The following is a 24,960-nucleotide window of genomic DNA, read 5'->3' as shown; positions in this document are numbered from 1 at the left end:
GTTCAAAAGGTGGCAGCATGACAATGGTGAGGCAATGGGGTGCAGCATTTGCACCTTTACCCACTTCATAGCATAATGGTTATCAAGTTATTCGGTGAAACACATAGGCCTCCTGTAAAGGAAAGTGATATGCACACAAAAAGCCACCGAAGTTAGAGGGTTAATTTGTTGACATCCCCTAAATTGCACAGGCCAGAGTTCGTTTGAAGTTCATCCTCCCGACCATGTGATGGCGGTAGTGAAAACACACGTTGTTTACAATCATAGCCACCACACGGAAGTGCGTAACATCTGACCAGTCGGTATACACGTGGGCAAAGAAGCAAGTTTAATGTGCTAGAAACATGTCGAAAAAGCAAAGCGCAGTTTCCGATGATACTCACAAGTCCTTAGCGGAGGAAAACCGGGACGAGCCTCCGGTGAGCAGGAGGACCCGCAGCGGCCGCGCCGTGCGTGCTCCAGTCACACTGCTGAGCTCCGAAACTCCGGTGAGAAGTTCTAGCCGTCGGACCAGGAGGTCTGTCATACCGGAGCAGACAGAACCAGTTTGTTTAGAACCTACGCCAGTGGAGCCGGTCGAGACGGAGCCCATAGAGGTCTGTGTAGAACCCACGCCAGTGGAGCTGGTTGAATCAAAGCCCATAGAGGTCTGTGTAGAACCCACACCAGTGGAGCCGATTGAGGCAAAGCCCATAGAGGTCTGTGTAGAACCCACACCAGTGGAGCCGATTGAGTCGAAGCCCATAGAGGTCTGTGTAGAACCCACACCAGTGGAGCCGGTTGAGGCGAAGCCCATAGAGGTCTGTGTAGAACCCACGCCAGTGGAGCCGGTTGAATCAAAGCCCATAGAGGTCTGTGTAGAACCCACGCCAGTGGAGCCGGTTGAATCAAAGCCCATAGACGTCTGTGTAGAACATGCGCCAGCTGAGCAGTGCACAGAAGCAGCAACAGACGGCCAAGTATCCAAGCCTTCACCGGCGGAAAGAGCCCCAGCGACTGCAGAGTCAACCCCACGTAAGAAGCCTCGTCTTGGGCCAAGTGTGAAGCCCAATGCAGTAGTTATTCCACTGGGGAAGCCCAAATCAGGGCGAGTGTGGAAGGATCGTAACAAACAGAGGTGAAGTTCACGGCGTTTTATGGACACATTCACAGCCATAATGCATTTCTTGATTCACACACAATATTGCTTCATGTCATTTTTTTTTAAATGTCACAAACAAGTCTGAGCCGCCTGGTAGTGCTTTGAGATGAAGGGTCCTGCATCAGCACTTGCTGCTCATTGAGAAGAGGGATACATGCTTTCATGTCAGTCTCCAGTAACACAAGAACTTGTTTGTTTTTTTTAAATAGTCTCTGGAGTGTTTTGAATACTTGCAAAATATGGTGACAAAGTTGCTAGTTGGCAACACTGATCTCTCCTGCTATGCCTTCTTATTCTCTCGCAGACCAGACTGTGTTAAGAAGCGGTCTAGTGTATGACGATGTAACAAGCTGCATTCAGAGACACACACTCATTAATGTGTTTAAGAGCGAGGGTGAACAGGTAGCGCCAAATCTATTGGTGGTGTTCCAAATGTGTTTGTGGTGGCCTGCCAAACATAAACGAATGTATGGGAAACGCCATCTTTTTCAGACGTTTTTTCACGTAAGCGTGGTCTTACAGCCATGCAGCAAGTGCAAAATTGAACTGCGTCATCAACGTAATGCTTATAAAAGAGCCCTAAACATGCTTGCTAATTTGGAGAGATTAGACAAGCATTGAGACATCCTCCTGCTTCAAATAATTACCAGGTTTTCTCTGCACTTGAGCAAATAAACGCCAAATGATCAATTTTAGATGCTGACGAAAGCTTCTTATGTCGACTAACATGCTAATTGATGTGTTTGTAGGTTCTCAGCATTGGTCAGAGACACAGCACTGTGCACCTCCTGGGAGAAGAAGATGGCGGCCAAGCGAGAGAAGCAGCTGGTGCAACAGTACTCGTTGCAGCTGAAAGAGCAGAAAGCCAAACAGAAAGAGGTAAACCTTGATGAAGCTGTTGCTCATCTTAGAAAAGCACTTTCACACTCCATGTACTTACTGACTTTGTCCCACTGCCTCTGCAGGAGAAGAGGAAACGGAGAGAGGAGAACTTGAAACGACGTGAGGAGAACGAGCGCAAGGCAGAGATTGTACAAGTGGTACGTGCTTGTGTCCCTCGTGTGAATGCTGCTATAATTATGCTCGTTAGTCTTAAAAGTGCGCAGTAGTTTTGAGATGTGAGCATTTGTGAAAATATCTTTGTGCAACATTATGTACAATTTATGTATTTTATTAATGAATTGAATAATAATTACAATACAGTCGTCCGTACGTAATTAGTGCGACCAACACACGTTCAGATATTTCGTACGTCCTCCATGCGTGTCGAGATCTTACTCCTTCAAGGTCACCACAACTACGTTCTTTACAAAAAAACAACCAAAAAAAAATGCAGTGATTTGGGGAACGGCAAAAATGGCACGACTAGGTCCGGTTGTGACCTACTGTAGTTTAGGGCAGTGTCTCATCAATGTAACATTACTGACGCCGAGTGACCAGAGAGACCATTTATTAATTAATACATTTTTGAAAAACCGCAATAGAATGAGGGAGCGACGTAGGAACCGCAAAGCGGCGAGGGACGACTGTAAATGCATATTATTTGAAAGGATTTCAAAACACCAACGTTATGGTACAGAATAGGATAGACATAATTAAAGAAGCCCTATTCTACATTTCCAACGTTTCAGACTTAGAGTATATTAGTAAATGTATTCTTGTTCTACATTTCCCCGTGATCTTGTGAATTTCTCACGTCGCAACTTGCCGGGTGTCCAGTGGTAACCAACGAGCACTGCTCAGTTCTGTTCACTTTTTCTTGAAAATTGCAGCCAGGAGTATTTTTTCCGACGTAAGGGAGCAATGGGAACATTTTTCCGGGGAGGTAAAGACCTGCCTCACGGTCACTACTCCTCTACTCTCGTCACTTGACGGACGACGCTGGATTCTCCCAATATGAATCCAAGTACAGTCGTCCCTCGCCACTTTGCAGTTCGAATTTCACTGCTTCACTATATCAAGGTTTTTCACAAATATCAGTTAATATACCATGCTGTTTTGTGGATGAATACAGTCAATTATTAATCAAAACATATGCACATTTAAGCAAATGTGATGTATTTTTTGCCTAAATTAAGCATTTTCAAGCAGAAAAATGGCTAAATGTACTAAAATACAAATATACTATAAGGCAAAAGACTAATTCAAAGATGCCGCCCTTAGTATTTTACACTGACCACTAGGTGTCAGTAATGTTACTGTACTTTTTGGTGAGACATACAATGGCCAGACTTGATCGCCGGAACAACAGGCTTTTATTGCAGGTTTGAATTAATAATTAATAAAAACACTAGCTACTGTTGCGGCAGTAACCACGGCAAGCTGAAACTCAATATGAACCCCAGACGTCACTTCCTGTCAGCCACTCACTCTGCTTCTTTAGAGAGCACTTTTATAGCAACATGCACGAGCACGGGTCTTATTTAGGTCTTAAATAGCTTATTTTCTGTTATGTCTACTATTTTGGGTAATACGGGTGTAAAGGTGACTATATTATTTAATGTCTAGAGGGCTCTAATAATGTTAAGAACTGTATTTAGAAGGTCACAAACAGTTTTTCTGTGTTCTAACTACAAAAATATTCCATTTATAAATAAGAAAAGCTACTTTGCGGAAATTTAATTTATTACATTTGGGTTTGGAACCTATTAATCGCAATAAACGAAGGATTATTGTATATCCAGTGTCCATTTCTTCTTTACTGTTTGCTGATACACATTAGCACGTAACCAGTTGAGGGGCGTGTGTCTCTGTTCAGCTCTGAATGGTGGTGGAGGGAGTGGGGGCGACAGGAGCTGACCCCTGACTGATCACAATAGACTAGGTGTGGTCGAGGAGGAAGTTGTGGACAAGACTTGCATATTTACCCCATACACAAATTGATAAAATAAATTTACTACAAAAATAAAAATAAATAAATGACAAAATGAAATCAATCAAATTTATTGCATCAACAGTGCCTTAGTGTATTACTCTTTTGAACACACATTGTTTTGATAAGCCAAACTCTTTACTTAAGTGGCCCCAGTAACTAAGCAGAACTACCTTCCTCGTCACGGAAATCCAACCAAAACTGGACTCGCGGGACCAAGTAGGGGGGTAAGTCACTGTTGATGCACGACACTGCTGATGGGGATGTCATACAACTGTATGTCAAAAAATCCAAGCTATCCCTTTAAGAAATATAACATTTCATATAAGTATGATTGTTTTGATTGATATTGTAAGAGAGGTATAATAACAATGCATTTATTATTATTGGTTTAGTCTGCAGTGGTGTCGTGCTACAGTGCATCATACTGGGAGCTGTTTTTAATGACCACTCGGTATGATACAATGCGGTTCTACACCCATGAGATGATGTCGGTGTACCTAATGAAATGTCCAGTGAGTGTGTAGTAGGCTTCAACATTCTTCTAATATTATTATTATTACTATATTAGCCATCAAATACACAAGCTAACTGTATGCAGACTTGCAATCACAATGACCGCTTTACTTTTACATCCCAAAGCACATTTATTGTAACTTTGTTTTGTTGTCTTTTTTTTTTTATTCGTTTTTGTTTTGTCAGATACGGAACACGGCAAAGATCAAGAGGATGAAGAAGAAGCAGCTGAGGAAGATCGAGAAACGGGACACGCTTGCGCTGATGGAGAAGACGAGAGACAAGCAGAACGTCAACAGCAAACAAGCAAAGAAAAACAAGACTAAAAATTTGACCTGAGGGCTGAAACTACGTTGCATGTTATTTCTTTCCAACACACACACACACACAAAAGTGGATTTAGTGGATTATTTATGTATAAAGTCAGTTTGAAGCTGTCTCCACATAAATAAAACAGTTGTTGCTGTACTTCCCACACGCAGGACTTTCTATTAAACCAAGTATTAACTGAAAATGCATTGATTTTTTTTTTCTTGAATTAGCTTGGCCTGATTCCACCGCAACATACATAAATCAGTCGACACACTGCAGTACAGTATAAGAATCTCCATCTTTTTGGTAGCGTATCAGTGCAGATTGTACCCAACATAAGCATACCAAAATGTAGTAGGGCATCAATCAGCTATTTGTAAGTAGGAGTTTCACTCTGACCTCTTGTCGGTGACACAGTGATGAGGCGTGACACAATGTCGCCATGAAAGAATGGACAGATGAGTTATGTGGACAGGCAAAGACAAAGGCGTCCACACCTTTACTCTCATTCCGTGGACTTAATCTCCTGGAGAAGTGTGCAGAGACGCCCACCAACAAACAAGTCACCAGTGTGTGGCGCATAGTGGCGTCTTTGTGTCAACTGTGACCTGTTTGCTTTTTGAAATCCTACGTAGAATAATGGGACATCGTTGAAAAGACAGACGTGTAGCACAGAGAGTTGAGCAAGGTGGAAGGAATGAGCAAGGTGGAAGGAATGATGAGGGTCACCCGCAATACGTCATGTCCACATCATTTGTCAAGGTCTGTCGTGTCCTATAAAGACATACACGCAGGCGGAAGCTGTCACTAAAGGTCACCACTGAGGGGGAAGACTTTCACGTCAACGAGTGAAGACTTTGTAAGTACAATCGCCTCTTATGAGTGTCTATTGCTGAGCTATTTCAAGGTTTGAATCCGACTCAAATTTTGTGTTTGTCGCTTCAACATGTTTCTGTTATATTCTTAAAAACAATAATGCAAAAGTAAAAACAAAAACATTAAAACTGAAGCACCGAAATTAGTGAAAAATAGGAAGTATTAAGGGCACAGTGAAAATCCATCCATCCATTTTCTATGGCGCTTATCCTCACTAGGGTCGCGGGGGTATGCTGGAGCCTGTCCCAGTTGACTTTGAGCGACAGGAGGGGTACGCCCTTGACTGGTCACCAGTCAATCACAAGGCACGTATAGATAAATAACCATTCACAGTGAAAATGACAAAAATAATTGTGAAATTATGGAAATAATAATGTGGCAATAGATTTGTATTTTTCTTGTAAATTAGAAAATTAAAATCATGTAATATTCTGACCTTATTATCACATAATTTTGTGTTTTCTCAAAATATTAAAACTTTATTAATGAGCTTTTTTCTTTTTTGTAGCATTTCTTTATTCACATAACATTTTGACTTTTTTTCTTGTTGTCTGACTTTGCTGACACATGTTTTTCATACTAGAACTTTAATTGGGAACTTCTTCCTTATAATATTCTTTAATTCACATAAAATTTTGACTTTTTTTCTTATAATATTCTCACTTTATTTTCACATAATTTAGACTGTTTTCTTATGATATAAAAACTTTCAAAGCTTTTTCTTAAATGTTATTCTTTTATTCACATTAGCTTTTTTTTTTCTCCCTGTAAGAATACGACTTTCATTCATTTTTTTTCTTGTAAAATTACAACTTTATTGTTGGAAAACATTCCCCCCTCGTAATATAACAGCTTTACTCTTCTAACTATGACTTTTTTCTAATAATAATACATTATTCTAATTTAATATTTTTGTTTTTTTCCTGACAATTTCTGACTATACAGTAGTTTTCTTTTCATAATGTCACAACTTTATTCTCCTAAAATGTCAAGTTCTTATAATATTACGGTATTATCCTTTCATTTCATGTTTTTCCTGTGATGCTACAATTACATTGTCATTAAAAAAATGTAAATTTAAATTTCAATAAAATAATACCTGATTGGCCGCACAGTGGTCTAGTGGTTAGCATGTTGGCCACACGGTCACAGCCTAGAGATCGGGAAGACCTGGGTTTGATTCTCCCTTGGGCATTTCTGTGTGGAGTTTGGATGTTCTCCCCGTGTGCGCGTGGGTTTTCTCTGGTACGCCGGTTCCCTCCCACATTCATGTTAGGCTAATTGGCGACTCTAAATTGTCCATAGGTATGAATGTGAGTGTGAATGGTTGTTTGTCTATATGTGTCCTGCGATTGGCTGGCGACCAGTCCAGGGTGTACCCCGCCTGTCGCCCGAAGTCAGCTGGGATAGGCTCCAGCATGCCCCCGCGACCCTAATGAGGAAGAAGCGATATAGAAAATGGACGGATGGATGATACCTGATTGAATGAGTTAAAAATTTCCATTCACTTTTACTAGAAAAAGTATTAAGGTGACAAGAATAATGTTCAAATGAAAACATTATTTTGAGTTATTTGTAGTCATTTTATGACTTACACAAAATTTCAGTTTATTTTCTAATCATATAACAACTTTTTTCTCATAAAATGTAGATTTTTTTTTAACCGGTTGATTTTTATGACCTACTTATCATAATATTACTTTCTTTATTGTTGTTTAATATTTTTTTCCTGTAATACTTATTTAATCGTCATGAAAAATATTGTCAAATTCTAAATTAATTTAAAATTTTTTACATTTCACAAAAAAACTAAGTGCTAATATTACTAGAAAATGTCATAAACATGCAAGAATAAATTTACAATATTATAACAGAACATATTATTTTTATTCAATTTATTATTATAAATATAATTATTATTGTAAAATGATTTTTGTCCTAATTTTCAAACTTTATAAATGCAAAAAAAATGTATCCCAATTCATAAAACAACTTTATTTTGTTTGTTTTTAAATAGCATGGCACCAGCCACTTTGCAGGTTACATACTAGAAAAACTACAGAACTCAAACTTATTAGACGTGAATGCGTTTTTATATGTATATTTCTTATATTTAATGTACTAAACCTCAGAGACAACAAATAATCCTGATGAGTTATGTGATGTACTGATGTACTAAATGATGTAAAACTACTCATCCTTTGATGACGCCTGTACATACTATATACACACACACTGCCGTGAACAGACTGATACTTTCTTCTGTCGTAGTAAGCTCTATGGTTATCATCACACTTTTGCTCTTTGCCATCGCTGATGTGGGGAAATCTTTATGTCGTCAAAATTACCATTTTTTATGATTTTTTTTTTTCTCCAGTTGGAAGAATTTTTCAAAAATGCTTGGGCTAATCTTGCTGCAACTCCTGATCATTGGTAAGCGCCTTCTTGTCGTTCCTGCTCTCACAACTTCTGATAAAGTTCCAGATGCACAACTGACGTTTGTTTAATTGTTTTGTTATTGTCTGACAGTATCGGTAAACGCCCAAACAACGACAAGCAAGACAACTAATGCGCTCACCACGCCCAATGCTGCCGCCACCAACGCTGCCACTGCAAACAGCAAAAGTGCAACCGGAAACCCTCCAACTGGCAACGCTGCGACCACAGCGGGCAACAAAGTGACAACTGGGAAAAGTGCAACTGGCAACACCGCGACCACAGATGGCAACAAAGCAACAACTGCTAAAAGTGCAACTGGAAACGCTGCAACCACACCTGGCAACAAAGTCACAACTGGAACCATGACGACAACAAAGTCAACCAACACAACGACAAGTGCCGCTACACACACAACACTGACTCATGTGAGCGGCGTGGTCATGTGCCACCTCGGTGTGGCGCTCCTTCAGTACTACGCAATTTAAATCTAACATAAACACAACATAATTTAATTTAAATACAATGTGGTTAAAAGCCCTGTGTTGATAGGCTGAAAAAATATCTAGGTGATACACTGTGTTTGAATATTGTCATGAAAAAAGTTAAATAAATAATAGAAGTAAAAATAATCTGTTTCAGGGTCAAACTGCCATCATAAAACCTTTACTAACTGTACAGGCAATGTTTTACGAAACATCCTCAACTGTTATTCAGGTGCAAACAGAAGTTTACAACTGGTATGATGTAAAAACAAATTGTATAGTCGCCCAATGTGACAGCCATATTGTACTTAGCAACCAGGACCGAGATGTGTGTCCCACTTTCCATTTCTGGTTCCACGGTTATTTTCATATTGTTCCTCATTGCTATCACTGGTACCTTTCTGAGGTGGCATCTCGATCACACACAGAAAAAGACAAGTACAGGCTCAGGACCACAACAAATAGTCTGCTACAATTACTTCATTGCATTGAGGGGCCGATGAACAGTGCCATGTATGGTAGAACTGTGGATGACAACCTCTTGGGCTCAGCCAGGACACTGAAGATGGCTCGTGGATGGGTCTTCCACCATGACAAAGGCTCATAACATACAACAAAAGAAGGACATTCAGGTTCTGGAGTGGCCTCGCCAGTCTATGGAACTTAATCCACTAGAAAATCAATGAAGGAAGCCGAAACGTTGGCTGAATCCCAATTCTACCCCTAAAAAACCGAGGGCCAAGGGGAAGAAGCCACTAAGAAATGGGACACCACTTGATTCTCATGACTTCATCACCCTTCACGGCTTGCTGGCTGTGACGTAGGCAGATGGGATAATTAAACGGTTCATAATAAATGTGTCCTACCATAAAGTAAGGTGCATACATTTCTACATTATTTCAATGTTATATAGCCTACCTCAAAACACCTTTTTAAAAAAATAAAAAGCATCAAATATACATTTGAAATAGAAATAACAAACTTTATGAACAACAAATGTACTGCATAAAGCTTATCACGCAGTATTTCAAAGTTTAAAAACCTCCTTGTTTTGGCCTCGCTGTACTCCTGTTGTTGATGTTCTCCCTCAGATTTTTTTTTTTTGAAAGTCCAGAATGGCATTTTGTTGCATTTGACTTTTCCATACTGGGATTGCAGTTTTTGAATGGTCCTGGAGTGCTGTGTGGTGTAGCGGAGTGCCGATTTCAGTTGGCTCAGCATCTCCTGCAGGGATGACACATGCATGATTGTCGGGCTACAACTATTACAACTCATTGTAAATACAATGGTAATAGCAGTATAGTAATAGTGTTTTGAAAACAGAAAATAGAGTGATAGTAATAGATGGGACAACGTTAGATTGAATCAACTTTGATAATCCGGTGTGCTGTCCACATATGGCCATGTTGTTTTCATCTTTTATTTCGCTCACTTCCTGACCATCCATACTGTACGCTGAATACAATAAACATATCTCACCATGGGAATTGTTGGTGGACTAGAGTGGCTATAATCAGGAATTCTGGGCCACATGAAAGAAAATAAAATATTACCTTGCTAAAATGACCTTCATGCTCTAAAATCGATTGTTTAAAATACCATTTTCGGGCCGCAGAGTGGCCACACAGTCACAGTCTGGAGATCGGGAAGACCTGGGTTCGATTCTCCCCGTGTGCGCGTGTGTTTTCTCCGAGTACTCCGGTTTCCTCCCACATTCCAAAAACATGCATGTTAGGTTAATTGGAGACTCTAAATTGTCCATAGGTATGAATGTGAGTGTGAATGGTTGTTTGTCTATATGTGCCCTGCGATTGGCTGGTGACCTGTCCAGGATGTACTCCACCTCCTGCCCGAAGTCAGCTGGGATAGGCTCCAGCATACCCCTGCGACCCTAGTGGAGATAAGCGGCATGGAAAACGGATAGAAAATACAATTATCACATATTTTATATGACTTTGCCCTCTGTTTTTGCTATAATGTAAATCACCCCTCTAACTCAGTATAGTTGAGGGTTTAAAATAAATAACTTAAATTGTCCAATTACTTAAAATGAATAATTTATTTAAATTAACAATTCATTAAAATAATTAATTAAATGTCTTGTATTATTTATGCCATGATATGAAATACAATACTTTTTAAAATTTACCAGACGCATTAGGTGAATTTTAAACCTAGCATCGATATCGGATCGGATATTAGATATAAGTTGTATCACACATCACTAGCACTTACTCCTTACCCCTGAAGGAGAATTGGGACACCACTTAATTCTCATGAACACGCAAATCCTCGGGGTCTTAGGCTTTTCTTATAAGGGCTAATACAAGGGGGTACGGAGTGGAATTGGGATTCAGACTGAGTTGCCAAGCGACAGCCTCGAAACCGTCAGGGTTTTGGGGTGTCTGTAAAGAGTGGACCAAAATACCTGCTGTGTGAAACTGGTGTCCAACTACAAGAAACCTGTGACCTCTGTGTGTCTCCACCAAGTACTATAATGTCACATTTTGCTTTGGGATCAAATACTTATTTCTTTAAATCAAATGCAATTTAAAAAAAAATGATATGAATTTACATTGTTTCTTTCCATTACAATAAACCTACCAAAAAATTCTAGACTGTTCATGTATTTGTAAGGGTAACTTAATCACTTAACAGTATTTTCCCCACTGTATACAGTATATTGTCCGAAGTTGCAATGACGCCATACGGCCATTTGATGGCGCCATAACGCAAACCGCTCTGCTGTCAGGCCAACATTCAAAAACAGTAACATTTTTCGTGCAACTAGTGCTCCTAATTAACGTACAATGACTCACTTAAAAAAAGTGGTTGAAGTTAAAACTACTGAGTAAAAAAACTGGGAAGTCAAACTAATTACACAAGTTAATTAAGAAACCTAAAACTGTTGTGCAAGTGAACAATTCTTGAAAAAAAAGGACTCAAACCTTTTCAAAACTTGGAAACTTTATTACAGGTCAAGTCAGTCACATGCAGTTTTTCCTTTTAAACGAATAACCATGAAATTAGCAAAAAAAAAAAAAAAAAAAAAGTGAAAAAAGAAAACATTGTATTATTATTTCTCTCAAAATAGCAATATACAAAAATAGAGCTTACAAATACTGTACAGCTATTATTATTATTATTACTATTATTATTCTTATCTCCAAAAATATTCTGCTGCAGAATTCTTAGTTTTACAAACAATGTCCGTGGAAGACCACAAACATAATTAGTGTTAACAAAAAAGGGAAATACTTCTAGAAAGGTGGTTATACTGTATATGCTTTTTATCCAAGTGGGAGGGGCACAACAAAGCTACAGAGGAATAAATAACACAGACGGTGACGTGAGAGAGGCAGTGAGTGTCCTTGTCTTAAAAATCATCAGTGGGGGTTATTTAGAATTACTTTCACATAAAAAGTCAAGTTGGGTATCGCGCAGTCTGATGCCCCTCTTTTAGATGCTGTATTTACACAGGCGCTGCAACACATTTACATATTCATGGCTCAAGCTTGTTTATCTCTTTTAATTCTAAATTCTTTCCATTTTGATGAGGACTTTAATTCACATTTCCATTGGCACTTAAGTTTGAAGGGGAGCTGCGACGAGACCTTTTGCTGCGTTTACAATCAGACACAAGATGGGCAAATAGCAAAAAGTAGCATTGTGTGGCTCTTACATAAAGCATAAATACACGACTGATGTGAATATGTTACAGTGGTGATGCAAAGTAGCATGCTTTCACATTGAGGCATACATTCAAAGACGACGAGGCTTAAGACTTGTGCTGCTAGCACGTGACCTACAAACACTGTAAGTGCAGAAACACTCAAGAGTGTGACACAGACCAACAAGGGAAGAAGAAATAAAGCATCACAAAGACGAACATTGTGTTGCTTATTTTGTTCTCTAAAGCCATAACGTGATAAACTTACAGATCATGGCACTGTCACTGCGATATACATTGTGCCAAATGTAGACAGTGAATTGTTCCAAATGTTGCTTGTTGCACGACAAGTTGGATTGGAAGACAAAGGCATCTTGTTCGGAGCATACAATATGGTAGATCAATACATTTAGACACAATCGCTCGTGTTTATCTTGCACTCAGCGGGTTGGCAATGTTCTTTTTTTTTTGTTTAGTTTTTAGCAATTTATTCAATTACAGTGGAACCTCCAAAGTAGAAAGCTACGAAAGCGATGTGTCATTTGGCAGGCGCGCGTTAATTAATACAAGCAGTACCTATAAAACGTCACTAGGTGACAGACTTCAAAAAGTGAGTAGTTCAACTTCATCTTAGTTGCAGTGGTTAACTCTTCTTTCCATTTGTATGACAGTAAGAAATGCATTTATTAAAGACAAAGTAAAGGTTTTTTGATGGTAACAGTTTGACTCTAATTTGAAGGAACGGTATGCAGCAGGTTCCTCCAGCTGCCAATAGGGTGCCAACATTCAAATTTACGACAAGCATTATATCCCGCATCTTCCTGCTTTGAGTACGTAGGCCACGTATCACACACGTTTGCGAACTAGTTATGTTTGTTGTCAACTCATGATAGCAATTTGCAAAGTTTAGCTACTAACGTTAGCTATCATTGAATGTACAGCCTATCATAACCACAAAATGACTCAGTTCTCTGAGACAGCGTTTGTGTATGTGCACGCGCTACGGACATGTACGTGTATACGAGACAGCGGTGAGTGACAGCCATGAACGCCACTTATTTTATTTGGTCCTAACAAAAATTGATGACACTTTTTATGCAGTTTAATTCGTAACTGTGAAAAATATAGACATGTTTTTGTACAGTCTAGCACTACTGGTAACATATGCTAGCTTATATTTTTTGGTTTAAAAAAATGTAATTCGCAGTCGGATACAGTCCCTTCAACATTTTTAAAATTAGACTAACTCAGTAATCATCAACCAGCAACGCAGAATAGATCGCGTTCAACTGTGGAGGTTCGAGTGTATTATTGTAAAATACATAGACCAATTAAACATGGGCGAAATGTCTTTTTTTTTTTTTAAATGTAAATGTAATTTAAATTTGAGTAAAAAAAGCTACTTCACTTCCAGAAACGAGGGGATGTTGCCATCTGCACATACAGTAAATTCTCAGAAGAGCATTAAACCACATTAATAAAAACAAGTACCGGTAGAGTATCTTTCTGGTTAGACAAAAGGTTTAAAAAATACATTTTTTTGTGTTTGGTTTCATGTTTTCTTACAGATTGTGCCTTGAAAAAAATGGACTTGCTTGCCAAACAATGTTTGTCTTGCATTCATCACTGTGCAGTAACATTTTTTTTTTCTTTTCTTTTTTTTTTTAAGTGGCTGCTCACATAACCGGTCAGCACTTTTAGTGAGAGCAGCTAACAACCGGGGACAAAAAAACAAAACAAAAAGCAGGGCTCAGAGGTCCAAACAAAAAGTACCGTAGAGAAAGAGAGCGAGAGGCGAAAGCTCCAGAATGCTGCAACCCTAAAAGAGGAACTAGCCTCTGTTATATGTGTGTGTGTGTGTGTGTGTGAATGGAAATGCTGCTTCATTATAACCAGCTGACTCTAGCAGAGGGCTCTGTATTGCTTGCTGTAGATTAAAGAAGTAAAGAATGTCTTAGCCAATATGATAGCATTAGCTCACTCCTTGGGTCATCAACTATAAATGAAAAACTAAATGGAACTTTGAATGCATTTTTAGCGGGTGTGGATTCATTCAGTATGTTTTTACAGCAGATCATGTGATTTTGTTTTGTTTTTTAAGCCCCAGGTAATCTTTTATACTGGTTTAAATATTCACATTACATTAACTTCGAACTCCAAATTGTGTTTTCATGTTGAGGGAATTGTGTTCTTCATGAGTTCAATAAAACAGCTCCTGTATTTAGATTATAACAAAGTCCTTCAATCAAAACATACCATATTTCCTCAATGAGTGGCCTCCACTCGAACAGACGCCATGCCCCAATTAATCATGGAGTGCCTTGTCCACTTGACTAAATAAATGCAGCACCTTAAACAGGCAAAAAAAAAAATATGACAGGTGGTTTTGCAACATCTTTACCACAACACATATCGCTTCCAGAGCAGACATGGCATCTGTAAAGCTGAAAGATTAGGTTTATGCTGAAAAGGACTAATAAAATGCTCCTTACCCTGAAAAAAATGCCTGATACTGTCTGAAGCTCAGAAAATAAAGTGCCTCTGCCACTGTATGAGGAAGTCTGGTTGTTTTGGGTTTTTTTTGCTATTTTGTCGACAGCAAAATTGGCAAAATCCCAAACTGTTAAAACAGTCGGACTAATCCTATGAAACAAATGGTGCTTCATATGAAGCTTGTTGTGTGTCATTCAGTCACATTTAAATTGAGTGTAAGTCCCCGAACAGAAGAGTTTCCTTCAAACCATATTACTTTGTCCCTTTCATTTCCCATCATAGTTGCCAATGTTTACCAATTCAAAATGAAAACACACGTGACTTGATGTTGAAGACGGAAGTAATAGCTAATGACAAAACATAAAAAATACCTTGCTACCACAATTGCAAGCAATTAATTTTTGACTTCTTGTAAAGTGCTTGTTAAAATAAAATAATATACAATAAAATAACAAATACTTTAGTGTATTGTAGATCTTGGCTGTTTTGTTTTTCTTCTTCTTGCTCCTCAGCTGGTGTCCCCAAAAAGGTACTTTGGTTGTGAGAAGACTACCAACTGTGGGTGTTGCTGGGTGGGTGGAATACCACATCAACTTTCCTTCCATGTCCATGAAGAAAAAAAAAGTGAGTCCAGTTTAAGCGCATGAGAAAAGTCCTTTTATGAGCCGGTGTAAAGATAAGAGATGTTGGCTCACAATGTTTGTGGCGAGTCACAACAAAGTGGACCTATACAGCTGACAGTGTTCATGTATGTGTGTGTATAATGTCACCATCATGTTGGCTTTCAGTCTACTAGACCAGGTTCTCAATTCCGGGCAAAGGCTGCTGGATTGGCACAGGCGGTTCCATGGTACCGGCCTGCTGGGCCAGCTGTAAGACAGGCATGTTGCACAGTGGGCACACCTTCCTCACCTCCAGCCACTTAATGAGACACCTGTCACAGGAACAGAAGTAACGCATGAAATACGACATGATAATTAGTAGGCGAATGGGTACACAGTGCGAGGGCAGGTGCAGACCTCCACCATGGCTTAAACCTGCCTCCTGGTCTTTCATTCAAACACAGTGGTAAAACACAATCCAGTCCAGATTGGATTTCTGAACCATTTTGCCCATAGAATATAATGGACATCAGGGTTGCTCCTGGACAAATTTTGTTTGGAGGACACCCCCGGGCAACAGTGGTCACCACATTTCAAGGACCGAACTGACCAATTAAAACCTTTTATTATAGGGTTGCAGGAGACACCTAACTCACGAGACGAGATGATGCATGAGGCTGGGCCCACGAGTATGATACTTAAAGGGATTTTTAAATTAATTTTAAGAAAAGTACAATGAAAAAAAAATCTGACTGGACAAACTTTTTAATTTTTGCTCTTTTCAAACCCTCAAAGATATTATTGCCAACATTTTTTTAGACCAAATAAACCATAGTTATGATAATATATAATAATAATATTAATAATAATCATACAGCAAAATGTTTTTCTCTCGTCTACTTGTCTTTGTCGATTTACATCAGGGCTGTCCAGCTGTCCTTTGATGTTATAATTAAAAACATGGAATGTCACTTCTCTGGTGGGGAAGGAGCCCAAACTTGTGTGAGAGGTTGAGACATTCCAACTAGACATAGTTGGACTCACCCTGACCCACAGTTTGGGTTCTGGAACCAAACTCCTTGAGAGGGGCTGGACCTTGTTCTACCCTGGAGTTGCTGCAGGGGAGAGGCGGCGAGTTGGTGTGGGCTTATTAATAGCCCCCCAGCTCAATGCCTCCATGTTGGAGTCATCCCCAGTGAAGGTCATTTCTCTAAGCCTTCGGGTTGGGGAAAGGGTCCTGGCTGTCGTTTGTGCGTACGCGCCAAACGGCAGTTCAGAATATCCAGCCTTCTTGGAGTCCATCAGAGGGGTGCTGGAGAGCACCCCAGCTGGTAACCCCATAGTTCTACTGGGAGACTTCAACAGCCATGTGGGCAATGACTGTGTGACCTGGAGGGGCGTGATTGGGAGGAACGGCCTCCCCCACCTGAACCCTTGCAGTGTGATGTTATTGGACTTCTGTGCGAACCACAGTTTGTCCATAACAAATACCACGTTCAAACATAAGGATGTCCACAAGTGCACTTGGCACCAGGGCACCCTAGGCCGCAAGTCTATGATCAACTTTGTAGTCGTATCATCAGACCTGCGTCCGCATGTTCTGCAGATGCGGGTGAACAGTGAGGCTGAGATGTCAACTGATCACCACCTGGTGATGAGTTGGATTAGATGGCGGGGGACGATGCCGGACAGACCTCGGAGACCCAAATGTTTAGTGAGGGTGTTCTGGAAACGCCTAGCAGAGTCTCTCGTTCATCGACTCTTCAACTCTCACCTCTGGCAGATCTTCGTCCGCATTCTGGGGGAGGACAAGGATATCGAGTCAGAATGGGCCGTATTTCGTGCCTCCATTGCTGAGGTAGCTGATCGGTACTGCAGCCGCAAGGTGGTCGGTGCCAGTCATGGCGGCAAGCCCCGAATCCGATTGTGGACACCTGAGGTCAGGGCTGCCGTGAAGCTGAAGGAGTCCTATCGAGAATCAATGGGACTCCTGAAGCAGCTGACAGGTACTGGCAGGCCAAGCGGCAAGAGGCTTTGCCGGTGGTCGAGGCAAAAACTCAGGTGTGGGAGGAGTTCGGTGAGGCCATGGAGCACAACTTTCGGTCAGCCTCAAAGAGGTTCTGGCAAACCGTCCGACGCTTCAGAGAGGGGAGGCAGTGCCCGCTCCACACTCTTTACAGTGGGGACGGAAGCCTGTTGACCTCGACTGAGGATACAGTCGGATGGTGGAAGGAATACTTTGAGGCCCTTCTCAATCTCACTGACATATCTTCCATAGAGGAAGCAGAGTGCGAGGACATGAACGCAGACAGTTCCATCACCGTGGCAGAGGTATCTGGGGTAGTCAAAACGCTCCCCAGTGGCAAAGCTCTGGGGGTGGACGAGTTTCACCCTGAATTTCTCAAGGCACTGGATGTTGAGGAACTGTCTTGGCTGACATGTCTCTTCAACATTGCGTGGAAGTCGGGAACAGTACCTCTGGATTGGCAGATGTGATAGCCCTTTTCAAGAAGGGTGACCGGAAGGTGTGTTCCAACTACCAGGGGATCACACTCTTCAGCCTCCCTGGGAAAGTCTATTCCAGGGTGCTGGAGAGAAGGGTACGACCGTTAGTCGAACGGGAACCTTAGGACCTCGTCTCTGTTATTTGCAGACTATGTGGTCCTGATGTCCTTATCGGGCTGTGACCTTCAGCGTTTACTGGGGAGGTTTGCAGCTGATTGTGAAGCTTCTTAGATGAAATTCAGCACCTTCAAATCCGAGGCCATGGTTCTCAGTCGGAAAAGAGTAGATTGCACCCTCCGGGTTGGGAATGAGGTACTGCCCCAGGTGGAGGAGTTCAAGCATCTCGGGGTCTTGTTCATGAGTGAAGGAATGTTGGAGCGTGAGGTCGACAGGCGGATTAGCACAGCGTTTGCAGTAATGTGGTCGCTTTACTGGACCGTTTTGGTGAAGAAAGAGCTGAGCCGGAAGGCAAAGCTCTCAATTTACCGGTCGATCTACAGTATATTCCCCACCCTCATCTATGGTAATGAGCTTTGGGTCGTGACTGAAAGAATGAGATTGCGGATACAAGCGGCTGAAATGAGTTTCCTCCGTAGTGTGGCTGGACTCACCCTAAGAGATAGGGTGAGGAGCTCGGTCATCCAGGAGGGGCTCAGAGTAGAGCCGCTGCTCCTTCACATCGAGAGGAGCCAGTTGAGGTGGCTCGGGCATCTCGCCCGGATGCCTCCCGGACACCTCCCTGGTGAGATGGTCTGGGCATGCCCACCTAGGAGGAGGCCCCGGAGCAGACCTAGGACACGCTGGAGGGATTATGTCTATTATTGTTTTAAAGTGCGAATATGCAGCAGTTTACTTGTCATACAAGTGTAATATCAAGAAGGATTCTGCATGAAGTTGACCCTCCCTTTCCATTTCGTGAAATGTTACGCATTCATCATGCATCCTCAGCTGATGAGTAGTTTTGGTCTCACTTTACAATAAGGTACACAAAAATACAGTAGTTCCTGAGGAACTAGTCAAGAATTAATGAGGAACTAATGATTAGAGTAGTTACTGAGGAACTAAGTCACATAAATTTAGACTAGTTACTGAGGAACTAATGATTATGATAAAATGATGGCCCTTTTATGGTTGAATATGGTCTATTATTAGTATTTAAAAAATCCATATTTAAGCAAATTGTACATATTCATGACCTAAATTAAGCACTTTCAAGCATAAAAATAGCTAAATGAATGGAAATATACATATAAGGCATTCAAAAGATGTGATATGAAGTGTTATACAGTATCTGTGACGTGTGCGCCCTTAAGAAGTGGTGCCTGGGAGGTGACGTGTGTGACGTCAGCTGGCTACAGTTGACTGTTAGCTAAGTGCTAGCAGCAGGTTAGCAGTACAGAGAGTGGCTGACAGCAGCTCCTGTGTAAAGGTTCACTGCAGGTGTTCTCTGATTCTTAATAAAGCCACTGAAGTGCATCGTGAGTCTCTCCTTAACCACAAACAGCGGCAGTACAGTAGTATTCTACATGGTCTCTTGGTGTCAGTAACATTACATTGATGAGAAAATAGCCACCAGGAAGTACACTGTCAAAGCGAACGTGTGAGTCTATCTTATCTTATGGCTAACATGGCTTATTTTCTATTATTATGTCTACTCTATTGAGTAGGCGACTCAAGGCGACTATAGGGGTGTTACTTCATGTCTAGAGGGCTATAATAATGGTCAAAAATATTTAGAAGGTCATAAAAAGGTTTTCTATGCTGTAACTATGAAATATTCAATGTATTACTATTGAATCCTACTTTGCGAAAATACACTTATCGCGATCGGGTCTGGAACCAATTAAACACGATAAACGAGAGATGACTGTATTTAATTTTCATGCTTGTAGCGCAACATGCTTGTTGTAACACCCCTTTAGTTGTTAAGCTTGGTGTCTGTTTGGAATGTTGGGTTGTCTGCCTACTCTTGCACACACAACAGTTTTTACAGTGTGAGTGATGATCACTCTAGCAGCAAGTGGGGAGAAAATTAGGCCAAAGGAAGTGCCATGCAGATATAAACAACTCAGTTGAAAGGGGCCAGAGTGCAATGTGTGTGGGTCATGCTGGCTCGAGGAAGTCATACTGTCCTAGGCAGTGATTCATTATACGTGTATTTTTGCAAGTTGAAGTTTGAGCCAATAATTCACCTGTTTGTTTATTCCTCGCAAGCATGCACCCACTGTTTTTTAGAAAATTATTATGCTTTATTCCGTAACTGTAGCTCCACGTGTCCTTCCCCGTGTGTGTGCGTGCGCGTGCGTGCGTGTGTCCATGAAGAACCAACAAAGCCTTGTACTTACTTTCTGTGAAATGCATGTTTGCACGGACAAATCCCCAACTCGTCTTTCTGTTTGAACTCCTCCAAGCACACCGCACATATCTGCAAGAGAGCAGGAGGCGACTTAAGACAATTTCTTTTCCCGAAGACAAAAAAAAGCTTTGCACTCCACTGTTTGGAAAACTGGTGTGTGGCTGGATAAAGTAATATACTTGTAGCTGGAAAGAAACCTCCCAAACGATGGACACTCACAATGGGCACATGTTCTGTTACTTGGGAAGTTACTGCAGTTTCTATATTGGAGTTTGAGGGACTGAAATATCTTCAACAATAAAAACAGTCTTGCAGGTTGTCACCCCTTCTGGAACTGCATACACTCGTGAAATCAGTCAGTCACAATCACATTTCGTCTCTTTTTGGGCCTTCTAGCACCTTCTAGCACATAAACATAGGATAAAGAACATTCACTACTGTTGACCAACCATGTTTTATACCTCGAAGTGGCTTTGGACAAAGTGTATGTTAAATGACATAGGTGAGATGTACATGAGATGTAATGTGATGGCGAATGAATTTCATCCATCTACACGTGAATCACTTTATTCTTGAAATTTGAAGCCTGCAGCTTATACAGTGGTGCGGCTAATTTATGGCAGAATTCTAGTCTTGTGACATCTCCTTTACTTCAGAACTAATACTAATTGTTTAAATACTGTGCCGATCGCAGGTCAGTGAGGAAACGGTAGCTCTTTCTTTGGCAGGAGCCAATTACGAGCTATAAGTGCACTCATAACAAGCTTGTCAACCCATTTGAAATCGCAGGAGGTCGTTATATACTGCACAGTATAACAGTTTGTGTCATCTTACAAAGAACACTAAACTCATCATACAGCAACTTAACACTCAAAAGGTATAACTGAGAAATATACAAACATGTACCAATACAAGTTTAAATGAAAAAAAAAAACTCTTTTAAATTTTCCCATAATGCATTGCGACTTAGCAACACATTCATTGGAGCACTGCAATAACCTCTGCCTCCCTCGGAGCTCTGGACTCCTCTAGTGGACAAAGGCAGCATTGCAGCTCCATCAATTAAGTTTCTATGCTGCTTGTCCTACAATGAAATGCAAGAGTTTTTTTTCATAGCTCATGATTGGTTGCTGTCAAAGAAAGACCTGCAGATTAGCGCGTGCCACAATTTGCCATTTTATGACGTGTACACGTGCGGCTTATACACTGGTGCGGCTTCTACTGTATATGTACAAATCTGGTTTTCCTCTAAATCTAGTCGGTGTGGCTTGTACACCGGAATTTGCAGTATTCTTCCACAAGAAAATATGAGTGGAACTCAAGCCTAGAGGTTAGAATTTGTGTTCAAGTCCTGGTACAACAGACCTTGTTTGACATACATGATGTACTGGATACCAACAGAGTAACACACAGCTCCCACTTCATAAGGTGGTATGTAAATAAAAACTTACAAGTGGCACTTGATGGGCAATGTGTGCCATCAAATTACTTACAACAGTGTTAAAACACTAGATGGGCAAAAATATTGAGTATTTTCAGCTGTAAAAGAAGACGTTTCTATGAGACTTTGGAGTGTGTGGGTGGAATATTTCTTGATATGTTGAATCTGCTGGCCTTTGATGGCTCATTCACACCAAATTCATCCTGGCATGCCTTTATGGACCTTGCTTTGTGCACTGAGGCACCATCATGATGGAACAGAAAAGGGCCTTCCACAAATTTGATTACAGTAAAATAATTGAGAGATGTGTCTCAAAGTTTGTTGTCCAAATAGTGTATCTGAGATAAAGAGATAAAGAAGGCTTTCGATCTAATCCACTATGGCACAGTCAATATTTTACAAATGTATATTTGGCAGTCAGAATGATGACAAACAGCTGTGGTAACCTTCAGATGGGAGATATGAATGATTTGAGCGTGGTTCTCAATTGATTTGGCTGCGGAACCCACCATAGCCCTTCAACGACAAGTGGCAACACAAATTGCGGAATTTTTTTAACATAAACTTCTCAAATATCTTGTTTATTTATTAAAATTGTGAATATAAAAAGACACGAAAGCTGTGCCCCCAGGTAATACACACATACTCAGGAGCCTTTGCTAAGTAAGCGCTGGCGGGTGTAATTTTGAGCGAACTGCAAACAGTACCTTTTATGAAAAGTAATATAGTGCAGTTTGAATTTAAGGTGGTGCAAAATAACATGGTGTGCCAGCACAAAACAAGTTCCATGATCAGTTCAGCAACAATGTTTTTATCCACAAATTAAAAAAACATATAAAAAAAAAGTGTGTGTAAAGGTTTTCAGTAGATGTTATATCTGGGGAGTTGAATCAGAGCATTTGCACATGGATTTTGATGAGAAGTGAAACAAGAAGTTAAAAATCAAGCGCGTCTAGTTGCTCGGGGGAAAAACAACAACAACAACAAATGCACCACATGTGATCTTTCGCTTTATGCTATATCTTGCTATCTAGACGTGTGTCGGACGGATGGCATATTAAGTCTACACTCGTTATCCCCCCCCCCGCTCAAGCTTGACCAAGTCGCCAAGTAACATGGCATGCAAAAAATAAATGAAAAATAAAAAAATAAATAAAATAAAATAATTTCTCTGGTTTTTCGTCAAAATTCAGACACGAATAAAAGTGACACTGATTTAAAATCAGAAATATGGCATAATGTCCAGCATGTGTGTTACCTTTAGGATTTCTACTGATCTATTTTTGTAATCAATCCACTTTTGGGTACTATTTTTCGACAGCAAATTGGTTAGAAAATAACTCTTTTAACATTAACATTTTGCTTGCTATGTCAAACTATGTCATGTTTTTGATACCCCTTTCAGCAGAATGACCCACAAATAAATAAAACAGACACTTTTAAAAAAATTGTTTTGTAAATAACTACCGTAAATTCCGGTGTATAAGCCGCACCAGGGAGGGAGGGAAGCTGGCGTCATTGCAGCGCCCTATGAATGCGTTGCTCAGACCCAATGCATTATGGGAAAACTTTAAAAGAGTTGTTTTTTCCATTTTAAACTCATATTGGTATGTTTGTATATTTCTCAGGTATAGCTTTTGAGTGTTAAGTTGCTGTGTGATGACTTTAGTGTTCTTTGTAAGATGACACCGTGAGCCAGACTGTTATATAAAATGACCTCCTGTAACTTCCAGTGGGTTGACAAGCTCGTTGTGAGTGCACTGATAGCTTGTAATTGCTTCCTGCCAAAGAAAGCAGTTTTATCACTGACTCTCAAGCGGGACAGTATTTAAACAAATTGTAGTAGTTCTGAAGTGAAGGAGATGTCACGAAATTAGAATTTAGCCATAAATTAGCGGCACCAGTATATAAGCCGCAGGGTTCAAAGTTAACGAAAAAAGTAGCAGCTTTTACACCATTTGCGGTACATCGGATTTAATTTGAATACCTATCAGTTTTGAAAATAATTTTATTCAAAAATAATATACAAAGACATTTATTTTACTTTGACGTCACGTTGGGGTCAAAATTGGGCGCACACGATCATGTTGCTTGTGCTCGTTGCTTCCATGCTAATGAGCCAAACCACTTGTGTGTTTGTTTTGTGCAGGAAGAAGTTGGTTGTTTCGTATTTTCAGATTAAAATAAAAAGTAACTACCCAGACGTTTCCACAATGGCATTGAAGATTTTGCCATTTCCATTTGATCCGGTAAAAACACGCTGTATTTGACGTTGCGCTTTTCTTTTTATGCACTGGTAAATGACAATAGCATTAGATTTACTATGTCTGATTACTTGAACATCTGAACGCACCACTTCATGCTATGTCCGTAGATCCATTCCGTGGGCTCAGAAAGGTTGAGGACCGCTGCTTTAAGAATAAAACAAGGGAGTCCCAGTAGATGATTGTTATATAACAGCCAAAGTACACAGAGATACTTACAATGTTTGTTTGGAGCACCACCTAGGTGCTCAGCTTTACTGCCATGTTGCTTGGCATTAATTCTTAATATGGAGCAGTCCTCCAGGCTCATTGGCCATATCGCAGCATTATACAAAACAATGTAGAAAAAAACACTCTTTGTAGCCCCATTTTTGAATTATTCCACAAAAAATGCAGAGATTGAATTCACTGGGCTCAGTCTACTATTGTGTTTTCAGGGTTCTCCTCACAGTATGGGAACAAAACTAGTTTGCAAGTCTAATAAAGGTTGTAGTATTTGTTGCTGAGGTGACTCAGATTACATTGTTAGATTCTTGTCTGTTTGTGACATTATAAAGAAGAAAAGCATGAAGCTTGTTCTGACAGTTGGGAAAAAAGGCTGATAAAATGTATCCACAATGCCCAAGTGCAGATGTACAACAGATCCTTCCAGGAACAGGAGTTTTGGCTGTTTTGAATATACACTGCTCAACAAAATAAAATGAGGCCAGCCCTTCTTGCACAAAGGAGCCCCCCTACGGTCTCTCCTGCTATACTGGCCCACCTCTTGGTATCTACTCCAAACTGCTGACACTATGCAGAGAGACACAGAAAACCTTCAGGCATGTATAGATGTGCCATCCAGGAGCAGCTGCACTACTGAAGCAACTTCTGTTGGCTGTGGACACAGCTTCATGCTACCACTCAGTCTAAATGACCTTTGACCCCAGTTACATGGGACTCCTTGTATGTGACGATATCTGAATAGCTGGCATGATTTTTGAATAAATAC

General features: G+C 40.5%; 2 protein-coding genes across 4 annotated transcripts in view; one reads left to right on the top strand and one right to left on the bottom strand.

The window, feature by feature from the left end:
- The first annotated feature begins 246 nt into the window (after window positions 1-246).
- On the top strand, window positions 247-5,037 carry LOC129182688 (coiled-coil domain-containing protein 86-like). The gene is made up of 4 exons (XM_054779101.1): window positions 247-1,117; window positions 1,891-2,020; window positions 2,107-2,181; window positions 4,716-5,037. Exons 1-4 carry the CDS (start codon window positions 345-347, stop codon window positions 4,866-4,868), a joined length of 1,131 nt encoding a protein of 376 aa, XP_054635076.1. The 5' UTR covers window positions 247-344; the 3' UTR covers window positions 4,869-5,037.
- Window positions 5,038-7,633: 2,596 nt separating this feature from the next.
- The window catches only part of rnf24 (ring finger protein 24), a 45,165-nt gene continuing 27,838 nt past the window's right edge, over window positions 7,634-24,960 (bottom strand). For 2 of the 3 annotated variants that reach the window (XM_054778918.1, XM_054778921.1), the window contains 2 exons: window positions 20,254-20,333; window positions 14,368-15,735 (listed from right to left, as the gene is read on the bottom strand). In XM_054778918.1, coding sequence (XP_054634893.1) covers window positions 15,594-15,735; window positions 20,254-20,333 — 222 coding nt within the window. In that variant the 3' untranslated portion in view covers window positions 14,368-15,593. Of the gene's footprint in view, window positions 9,863-14,367; window positions 15,736-20,253; window positions 20,334-24,960 lie in introns of those variants that run through there. The other variant, XM_054778919.1, reaches the window with a different exon arrangement.

This window comes from Dunckerocampus dactyliophorus, chromosome 6, assembly GCF_027744805.1.
Source record: "Dunckerocampus dactyliophorus isolate RoL2022-P2 chromosome 6, RoL_Ddac_1.1, whole genome shotgun sequence".
Classification (NCBI taxonomy): domain Eukaryota; kingdom Metazoa; phylum Chordata; class Actinopteri; order Syngnathiformes; family Syngnathidae; genus Dunckerocampus; species Dunckerocampus dactyliophorus.
The sequence above is the reverse complement of the archived record's forward strand: the minus strand, read 5'-3'. Positions and strand labels throughout refer to the sequence as shown.